The sequence below is a fragment of the Poecilia reticulata genome, chromosome 1, assembly GCF_904066995.2.
Source record: "Poecilia reticulata chromosome 1, P_reticulata-male-v2, whole genome shotgun sequence".
Taxonomy (NCBI): Eukaryota; Metazoa; Chordata; class Actinopteri; order Cyprinodontiformes; family Poeciliidae; genus Poecilia; species Poecilia reticulata.
Genome location: NC_088830.1, coordinates 10053646 through 10064996, shown reverse-complemented (window position 1 = coordinate 10064996; position 11351 = coordinate 10053646). Strand labels below are relative to the sequence as shown.

At 39.9% G+C, this 11351-nt stretch overlaps 1 protein-coding gene across 1 annotated transcript; it reads left to right on the top strand.

The window, feature by feature from the left end:
- The first annotated feature begins 7479 nt into the window (after positions 1 to 7479).
- On the top strand, positions 7480 to 9806 carry adra2a (adrenoceptor alpha 2A). The gene is made up of 2 exons (XM_008411817.3): positions 7480 to 7880; positions 8043 to 9806. The coding sequence occupies exon 2, from the start codon at positions 8222 to 8224 to the stop codon at positions 9485 to 9487; it is 1266 nt and encodes a 421-aa protein (XP_008410039.1). The 5' UTR covers positions 7480 to 7880; positions 8043 to 8221; the 3' UTR covers positions 9488 to 9806.
- The last annotated feature ends 1545 nt before the right edge of the window (positions 9807 to 11351 follow it).

Here is an 11351-nt window from a genome sequence, read left to right as displayed (position 1 = left end):
CTCAGTGAAAGACACACAGTACTAATTGATGTATTTAATGAAAATGTTATTTTTTATTGGCAAGACATGTTTTGTTGTGTTTTGTGAATACAATTTCTATCATAATTTAATAATATGAAGTTCAGCCCTGTAAAAAAGAAACGGGACAAGCCAGAGCTCCAAGTAGGAAAGTTAATGATTTTTCACCGACCCTAACTTTTTAATCCAATATGGCTGCCATTTTTAAAACGTAAAGTAACTGCTTTAACAAAATGTTTATTTGTGCATCTGCCAGTTTGTATCTCAGTCTTTCATATATATACTGTACAATGTATTTTGGTAAAAAGGTTTCCTTCTGCTGTTTGAATACATACAATGTAGAATACAGCTAGCTAATACCAGAACACATTATTCTGGTATTAGCTAATATAGCTAATAGTATTTTGGCTTGTCACTAAGAACGGCAGTTAATGAATGTTTGTTTTTTTACTTGGTATTTCATGTTTGGTTGAGAGTGAGCATTTAATCGTGCTTGCCAGTTTTACTCAGAAGCTGAAATTTACAAGTTGGGAAAACAAGAAAAACCTGAAAACTCCCAGAGACAGAAAAAAAAAAAAATGTCCCCCCTAAAATTTAACATTTCAAAGCCAATACAGTTGCAGTGATTAAAGTTACATCTCAAAAAATCTGAATGCAGTGTTATTTTAGAAAGTGGGAAAAAAATCAACAAAATAAAATAAACAACAGACTGCAGATTGGACAGATGTCCAGACAACAGTCACTTACATCCACAAAAAGGCTTCGCTAAAGAAGCTGGTTGTTCAAAGTGCTGTATCCAAACATGTTTGAAGAAAGTAGAGTCGAAGGGAAAAGCGTGACAGGAAAAGGCACACCAGCAGTAGGAAGAACCACAGCACTGAGACGATTGTCAAGCAAAATAGATTCAAAAAGCTCCAAAAGATTACATTGAGTCTGGAGTCAGCGCATCAAGAACCACCATAGACTGACAATCCGACATTTGAACTACAAGTGAATTCATTGAGCTAAGAAAAAGAATTAAGAACTGCACTGTAGATCAATGATTCAAAGTTTTCTTTTTTTTATGATGGAAGTCAAGTTTGAGTTTCTATTGGAAATCAACGTTCCAGAGTCTGGAGAGAGTGTTGTCAAGAGGACACAGCTCTAAAGCAGTCTGGGTTTCCACTACAAATCAGCAGAACTGCACTTCCATGCCGTAACGTAGTGATGCAGCGATTCATGCAAAAAGAGCCCCAACGACACATACCAAGAAATCAGCAATACATCCAAAGACGTGAAATTTCTATGTAAAATATCTGTTAATTAATATTGTAATGTTCTGAGATTATAAATTTCAGTTTTTCATTATTTGTAATGATAATCAAAATTACAATAAGTAAATGTTGGAAATATTTCAATCTTTGCGAAGATTGAAATGACACAAACAGAACATGTTTACTGACAGTGACGAGCATCAGAAACGTTCCAGGTGAACACCGCCCCCTGCTGGCCAATTAAAATTTCTCTGAAAGTTGACGAGCGCAGTTCTTCCGACATAAACAGCAGCACGTTTCCTTTCCATTTTGAAAGCGCTGCCAAACAGAGAGATCATTTCAATATTTTTTTCTGATTTGTGGGCCGCTTGTTCTTATCCAAAAGAAGTGCTAGACCAACTGGTAAGTGTTGGTCTAGCTGCACTTCCTTCTCGTGTGGCGTTTCTTTATTTCCCCCGGAACTGAGCTGGGTAGCGGGCTGCCGCACTTCAGCAGCTCTGGTTGGAGACGACAGGTGTCACTGTATCCTTGCGCTTTAGTGAGAGTCCCCACATGCATCAACCAGCGCCTCGACACACGAGTGTTTGTCCACAAACAGCCCGTCACACGGCGGCTTCTGAACACAGAGAACTGAGAAACATCCTGGGATACATCAGCCTGAATTCATCTCTCTCTCTCTCTCTCTCTCTCTCTCTCTCTCTCTCTCTCTCTCTGTCTCCCCCCCTCCGTGGTTAATGTTGTGGGCGACCTCAGCGTTCAGCGCTCCAGCTAAAAGCCTCCCTATCACATTTGTGAAATACTTTCTGGTTTATGGCAGCAGCAGCGGTTCATCAGAGAGGCGGTTGAATTGCTAATAACCCCATTAAAGCTGCGTTTTAGCCGGAGCGCCTTCATGTCAATTATCGCTGCTTGCTCTGAGCGGGTGAGCAGGGGTCGGCGCGTGACACCCTCTCCGTTTCCGTGGGAACAGGTGTGTGTGTGACGTCATGTCGCGCCCCCCAAAAAGTTGCTGTGACCGTAAACTTGAAGCAGATGTCTTAATAACAGTTAGTTATGTCCGAAGATGACAGTATTAATTAATAAATGTTGACTACATTTAGCATGGGTTAGATGCTAATTATTAGAGATTACATTAAATATCAGATGATTTAGCAACTGGACTTCACTATAACCTACTACTTTTGGTAAGCAATGTTGCAGATTTCAATGAAAAATTATTTTTAAAAAAATGTAATCAAAGTTTTTGAATTAAATTGAAATGAGATCAGCATATCTCAAATTATAATAAAACAATGATGAAAGAAGTGTTAATTAATTAATTTTTTTACAATTTAATCAAACTGACATGTTGAATATTACTTCTGCATTCAAACTGAATTTCTTTATTTTCATCGCAGCAATTACACCCTTCTATTGGTAAACAGTTATTAAAAAAAGATTTTCTTGCACGTTTCCATAGATATTTTTACGTTTCATAAAAGTGAAGTTTTTGAAGCCTCTTTACCATCCTCCACCAATAGTCTATCGGATTCATATTTTGCCAAAGTCTCTGTAAAAGTACAAAACAGCAACAGTTGCTCGGTCAGCTTCCTTAGATTGGCTGACAGATATAAAAACTTACACAACAGAAACCTTCAACCTAAAAAAGTAAATATACAGTAAACAAAAAAATGCTCAGCCAGAGATAGTAGTCAGCTAAAAATGTTGTTAGCATAAACAACCTCTTTAACTCTAGCTATAATTGAAATGGTAAGATGTTTGGTCTATATCTGCTGATGAGTAGAAAAAACACAAGTGACGGCAAGAACTGCATTCTGTTAAAAGGCCTTTTTGTTAATAAAATGCCCTTTTGCTGTCAGAGCAGAATGGGCAGACTGATTCAAGACGATAATAATCTACATTAGCTCAAAATAATTACTTTTAGAAACCAAGATATTCAGAATACAATTTTTGACCATCAGCAGTGGAAGACCGCAGCAGACTCCTCTCCTCTTAGATTAGACCAGCAATAATCAGGCTCCCTTTATGGTGAGCCTGTACAATATGCACAGGCTCACCAAAAGGGGACAAAAATATACAGTATTTGCATTCAACTAACAGTAATTACCTGGCACAGGAAGCGTATCCAATTGAGTTTTCATTTTTACTCTAAAGTTTAAAATCAAGCTCCAAGTTTACAATAAAAACCGGAAGCTCCCAGTAACAGATTGGAAAAAAGATAGCCTGGTTCTACGATTTTTCTCGATTTCACCCATGACATCCAGATTGTACGGTCAGAATTTGGGTTAATGGTGTTGGTACCATTTTGATCCCTTAGTACCAACAGAGCATCACCACCTACCTGAATACATTTGATAAGCAATTTCTTTCCCTTTTAGCCAAAATGTCCGATAGTTGTTTCCAGTATAATCCACCAAAAAGTTCAAATTATCTCAAACTCGAATGTGTTAATGAGCTTGAATGTGGAAGAATGTCCTTCACAATGTCCTTCAGATGCTTCAACAACTCGCTCAAATGACTGGTGCTGAAGTCTGTGGTTTACCTACAGGTCAAACTGCACAGGAAACAATCAACTTGGGACCATACACTTCATCCTGCTCCTCCCAGAACACCCAAGACAAACGTCAGGATCCTGTGTGTGATCTTCAGCTTGGCCTTCAACACTTTTAACCAAGACATCCTTCTTTAGAAGCTCACCCAGTTCGCAGTGCCGACCTCCACCTGTCGTTAGATCACCAGGTTCCTGACTGACTGGCAGCTTTTCTCACATAAGAAGCATCAGCACTGGCGTCCCCCAGGGGTGTGTTCTCTCCTCTCTCCTTTTTTCTCTGTACACAAATGACTGCACCTCAGCAGACCCGTCTGTGCAACTCCTGAAGTTTGCAGATGACACCGCTGTTATTGGTCTGATCTCGGACAGTGGACTAGCCAAGGAGTATACATGGACAACCACATGGAGTATTTGACATTCCATGTGGTTGTACGGTCACATGCAACCACATACTTGCTTCTCTCATCATCACTGTGGATCACTTAATGTATTAAACAATGAAAGTTTGCCCTATCCCTGGTAAGTGTTGGTCTAGCACTGCCACATGTACATACCACAAGGTGGTATGTACACATCCACCACAGGTCCGGAGAGCAGTCTTATCAACTTCATATTGTGCTTTTTTGTGACGTGTTGGATGGCTGCTTCTTAACAGGGGCTATCCATAAGAACAATAAAGTCTTTCTATTCTTGCTTTATAACATTCCAAACACAACAGCAGACCTTGAACACAATAAATGTCTTCCAGACTCCCCAAATCAGTCTGAGGTCTCTCAGGGACCTTCATAGGTTTTTAGTTGTTGTTTTTTTGAAGGTTAGAATTGATGGCCTCATGTTTTTCTGCTTTTAACACGCCCAGACCAATACATTTATATTTACGTTGTCTTCCTCTTTTGTAAAACCACTGCATAAATACATATTTTCAAGAGAGAAAAAGCCTTTTCTTTTTATATATATATATTTATATTATAAATGTCTTCGTAAAGAGCAAAGCGAGCCAAAGCAAAATTCCTTGTTTACGTACACAAACTTAGCAAATGAAGCTGATTCTGAGTTTATTGTTGGTATCTGGTGCATAAAGTGTTTATGCGAGGCTCTCCACAGTCCACTCTAGAATAGATTGTATTTAATAGCTTCGGTTAAAAAAATAAAATAAAACAAAACGAAAAAGCACACACAATAAAACCCAAACAGAAAAAACTCTAAAGCCTTCAAAAATAGACCTCACACTGGAACATTTTGCTTTGTAATTTGATGACAGTTTTTATGATTTTTTGGGGGGGTAATTTGATTACATCTTTTACATAAAAAACACTGTGAAGACCCTGTGCCCCCCATCACATTTGCAAACATTATGAGAGGCTGGCAGCATTTCCACACAACACATCTGGCTGACACATGCAGTGCTTACACCCTGTCCTCACACATATTCTTCGTCATGTCCTCCCATCAGGAGTTATTTCTTCTCTGGAGGAGAAACGGAACACGGTAAAACTTTCCTGCTAAGGATGGCTTATAGTTTTGAGGACGCCCTGACATGAAACGGCAAGCAGAAGTAGATCAGCTTGTCTTTACCCCTACGGGGTTTATTAGAAAACACGCTGGTACATAAGAGACACTGGGTGGTAATCATCATGCGTAAACTTAATTTATACTCCGATTATATGACAGCTGTGACTCCATCACTTGTTACGTCTTCATTCTGTACACAAAGCAAACACTGACAAATTTGTTTTTCAGGTACATATGATCTTGTTAGACAGCAAAGAGCAGATTAAGACAGCTGTCTCGTCTCATAAAACAAATATTTGACTTCAAACATCGGGTTTCCCAGAGTTCATGGAATCTGCACAATAGTGTTTTTAATTACTTCAAACACTGAGAATATCATGTCCTTGTAGAAACGTGACCTGTTGCTTTTTTTTTCCTTTTCTGTAGCACGTGGTGGTATGTACACATCCACCACAGGTCCGGAGAGCAGTCTTATCAACTTTATATTGTGCTTTTTTGTGACGTGTTGGATGGCTGCTTCTTAACAGGAGCTATGAATAACAACAATAAAGTCTTTCTATTCTTGCTTTATAACATTTCAAACACAACAGCAGACCTTGAACACAATAAATGTCTTCCAGACTCCCCAAATCAGTCTGAGGTCTCTCAGGGACCTTCATAGGTTGTTGTTGTTGAAGGCCAGAATTGATGGCTGAAGTTTTGGGCTAAGATATAAAAGGCTTGCGTTGATGTTCATGTGGATCATGTGTGGATCTGGCTGCTGCTTAGTAACAGAGTGTAGTTGCAGCTGCGCTGCAAACAACGCCTGCTTTAAATAACAGGTTTCAGTCCCTTACTGGTGAATTTTGCTATGCTGATATGTCCAGATGATTTATTTTGTTTTATTGATTTTAATTCCATTATTGCTACTGTTCTATTGCAGACTATTCCTGAGCTTCTTGGCCAATGGCTCCTATGTTCTTGCTGAAATCATTACTGGTCATGTATACTCAGGTCGACATGATAATTGTCATACATTTTTATCAAGCACAAACTTTAGAAAGTACTTACAGTACAGTACACAGTACACCTCAATATCAGGTGAGCTGTATTAATATTTTGTCATTTTTATGAATATAAACGGTAACACTTTCTTTGAAGGGGGGTTAATAAGACTGACATGACACTTTCATAAACATGACATAACTCCTGTCATGAACATGAATAAACCTTCATGAATATTTATGACTGTTGTCATAAAGCGTCATTTGGTAAATTATGACACTTTTAATACAAGTTGACATTATTCAAAATGTCTTTGTTATGACAACTTGACATTAAAGAAGAAATCCTTACTGATATAAATTTGTTATAAAAGTATTACTGATTGCACTTTAAACATTAGGTAACTTTATGTTATTAAAGGTAAAGTTTAAACAGTAATGATTTCTTGAAAGTGTCATGACAATCTTATTCACCCCCCTTCAAATAAAGTGTTACCATATAAACAATATTCAAGTATTTGAGAATTATGGAGGTGAGGTAGATTTCTTTGGGAGCTATCGGCTAGTTATTGTATTAAAATCTGCCACGCATCAATTCATACCTGCTGACCCAATAGACATAGTTTAGACATGGACATTATAAAATAGACATTTATAAAAAATAAAAAATAAAAAAATAACATTCTGTTGTGGCTAAGGCACCAAAACTGGCTCCAGCCCAGAGGTCCACATCCTTGCAAATTGGTCCCTGATTTTTATTATGCATTTCTTTAAGGTTTAGTTCTTTTGTAGGGTGTTTTTTTGAGGTATCTTGTTAGATGCAGGATATAAAGTTGCTTAAAGATGTTTTTTGTTCTTAATATTTGAGTACACAAAAAGCTTCTTATATTCAATTTATTCATTCAAGAAATCTTGATAAATAAAGCTAATATTCTTCCCATTTTCACTATTTTATTAGATATTTTTTTGAGCGTCACGCGCATGTGAACCAGGTAATTTGCTTCCTTCTGCCTTTAGGTCTCCAGTCAGTCTCCACATGTCACGCATTTAAATGTTTTTTTTTTTTTTCTTTTAACACTCGAGGAAATATGTTACTTGTCCACAGCCTCCCCCCCCCCCCCAGCTCTCTTGTCATTTAAAACGCTTCTCCAGCTGATGCTGCTGTTGTCAGACAAACACGGCTGGGCACCGTGCCAGTATTGACACTCCTACGGACGCACGCGCGATGAGTGACCCGGCGAGCGGGACACTTTTTGCAGCGTGCGGGCTATAAGGAGAGGGAGTGGCGCTCTGGAGAACAGTGAGGAGAGAAACTCCACACGCAGACAGTAACACGGCAGCGCCCGGGATAACGTGATTAGCGCTCTATTAAGTCCGCTGCCGAGCGCAACTAGATGCAGCGCAGAGACTAGAGCGAGTGGAGAGACAGGAGGCGCAGGGGAAACGCTTCATCCGGCACATGGATCTTCTTTGCCTCTTCTTGATTTGCCTGAAGAAGTTCCCCGGTCGCACTATTTTAGTGCCCTGGCAATGGAGAGCCGCTGTCACCGCTCCTTGTTTCAGGTAGGACTATTTATCATTATATGTACCTCGATTTTATCCACACAGTGGTGCCAGGCTATAAATCTGAGTTAATTGTATTAGAAGCACTGATGAAGAGATGGCACAATTCTAAAAATATGATCAATAACACAAATTTTTTTCCCCTTCTTGTTTTATTTTCAGATAAAGTGTCATCTTTTAAAGTATCCCTCACAATGAGGAGGAAAAATCCGGGAAAGTCTCAGAGGAGTGATTCAGTCTCTTCTCTCAGCTCTCCTGGGAACCACTAGTTCTGTCCTTGCTGGCGGATGATATTTGTAACCTCAGGCGAACTCTTAAGGGAAGTGGGCTAATCTGCTACCATGGCAGATATCAATAACACCAACCAGAGCTTACCTAGCTTGGCCCCTTACAGCCTACGAATAGCCCTGCCACTGCTCGTGGGCTTCATGATCCTGCTCATAGTGTTCGGTAACGTCCTGGTGGTCATTGCTGTGTTTACAAGCCGGGCCTTGCGAGCCCCGCAGAACCTGTTCCTGGTTTCCCTGGCCTCGGCGGACATTCTGGTGGCCACCCTCGTGATGCCTTTCTCCCTGGCCAACGAGCTCATGGGATATTGGTACTTTGGCGATGTATGGTGTGAGATTTACCTCGCGCTCGATGTTCTTTTCTGCACTGCGTCCATCACCCATCTGTGCGCGATCAGCTTAGACCGCTACTGGTCCATCACACAGGCCATCGAGTACAACCTAAAGAGGACGCCTCGCCGCATCAAGTGCATCATCTTTATTGTTTGGGTTATTGCTGCAGTTATCTCATTCCCGCCCCTTATCACAATGGCGAAAAACGACAACGACAACAACGAAAGGACATACCCTGAGTGCAAGATCAATGACCAAAAATGGTACGTCATCTCCTCCTGCATCGGATCCTTCTTCCTACCATGCGTCATCATGGTACTGGTCTACGTACGGATCTACCAAATCGCCAAAAAAAGGACACGGGCGCCACCCGGAGACCGGAAGCCAAATGCCATTTTGAAGTCACCCAATACTCCTGCTGCGAATGGGAAGGAGAATGGTGCAGGCGACGACAAGGACCGCCTCTGTCACGAGAAACTGAACGGTGAACAGGCCATAGAGCTCCAGGGAGTTGGAGGACATAGGAAGGCAGAGGAGGCAAAAGGTGAGATCAACGGAGTGGACCTTGAGGACTCATCATCCTCTGACCACAAAGTGAACAATCCTTGCTCCATTAGAAAAAAAACAAACAAGGGAAAACCCAGACTAAGTCAAATCAAACCAGGGGATTCCAATGTCCAAAAGCAAGAGTCGAACACCAAAGGCAGCCGCTGGAAAGGTCGTCAAAATCGCGAGAAACGTTTTACCTTCGTCTTGGCAGTGGTCATTGGTGTCTTTGTTATTTGTTGGTTTCCTTTTTTCTTTACTTACATGCTGAAAACTCTGTGCATATCCTGCAACGTGCCTACAACCTTGTTCAAGTTCTTCTTCTGGTTTGGCTACTGCAACAGTGCCCTGAACCCTTTGATATATACTGTTTTCAACAATGACTTCAGGAGGTCGTTCAAAAAGATACTGTGCAAGAGGGACACCAGGAGATACGTATGACTCCAGCTTTGCATCCTTGTATATTATATATATATCAGTATATATATATATTGTGCATCCATTGTAGAACAGTATGCCCATTGTGCATGAACCTGCTATTTGTGATCGCTCAGGAAGGTGTTTATCTGCAGACTCTTCCTTCCCTTTGAATGCATCCACCTGTCACAGCTTTAACACGACGATGGAGATCACAGAGAAAACCACAGTAAGATCATATTTTTATTGTATCTACTTTTTTTTTTTTTTTTTAAGAGGCAAACATAGTGAATTTATTGATATGTGTTGGATTTGTATGTCATAACTAAAGGATTTGTCTGAGTATTTGTCTATATTTGTTTTCATGGGAACATTATTGTACTATTTTGTATGATATGGTGATATTGATTGCAACAAAAATGATGCTGGTGGACTTGTGCTAAAGTGCAGCTTCTAAAGAATAAATAAAGCCCATTTTGTCAGAGATGGTTTTAAAAAAACCTAGAGGAAAGATTGGAGTGATGATTTCATATCATTTTGGATCTTGTCAGCGTACGTTCAAACAATTAAAAAAAAAAACTCTGGAGGTTATGGGGAAAGAGAAAAAGGACAGAGTACAGAAAATGAAAAGCTAGAATTTGGTTTGTGAAAGTGAACAACAAGGGTTACGTACACTTATCAGAATCAATTTTATATTATTTTGGGCTTTGAATGATTTATTTCAACAGATTTTTTTCCCCAGCTTAGACTGATTATAGAACAAAAAACTGCAGTGATTTCAGCTGAGTGCACAAGATAGAATATTCTAGGTTTTGTCTACACCATTAATGTTTGATTAATTGTTTCTCATTCACCAGCCTTATGTTTCTTCCGACAGGATTCTGGCAGCATTTATCTCACTTCCTCTTTAGACAGAAATGTTAGAGCTCATTTAAACTGGTTAGTTTCTTGCCTTGTTTTTAAACTTAGTCTAAAAGCAAAGAGGTGGGGGTAATTTTCAGAAGCCACATTTTAGTCATATCCATTCTAGAACAGGATATGATGTGAACTTGGGCTCAGTGTTTTGTTGGATAATGCAACTTATTGATGCACTTGATGCCTAAGTTACAATTTAGAAAACTTGAAGCCGGTCCTCATTATTCCTTATTGCACTGATGCAGCCACCACCGTGCTTCGCAATTGGCGCAACTGTTGTTAGGACTGGAGCCCTCACTTTGGTCCAAACATACTTCATGTTGTCTAAGTCAACTATATCAGCCTTTGGCTCATCTAAATATAAAACAATCCATCAGTGAAGCTAACATTAAGTGTCTGAAAATGCCCCAACCGTAACCCAGGTGAAAATGTGTGGACTGTTCTTTAGGAAATGGGTTCGTTTCAGAAACCCAACCAGTTTACATGAACTCTATCAATTCTACTAAAATGAGGATGAAATGCTGAGCCAGACAACGCCAGAACACATTCTGGTGTGTGTTTCTTGCTTTTGAGCAATCTTTATATCAATTGGTTGGGAGGGGGTCTATTTATCCACTCAAATACAGTTTTGAGGAAAGTTTTATGTTCATTATCTAGCAACAATGAAAGTTCAGCAGGGACTGCACCTGCTGCCAAATATGGTGGTGGAAGGATCATGCTGCGGGGCTGTAACACTGGCAGAGGTTTTGGAAGTAAAAAAAAATTATGCCTTTCTTCAACTTGACTTTAAATCTGCAGCTACATGGATGAAACTTGGACAGTAACGGGTTTTCCAACAACAAAGCGATCCTAAACACAAATTAGAACTGTTATTGGGATGTTAAAACCAGACTAACATCCGGTTTGTGCACCAGCCCAGACGTGTGCCCTGCTGAAAATGTACGGACTGGGCTCTGGAACAAGGCAGCACGCA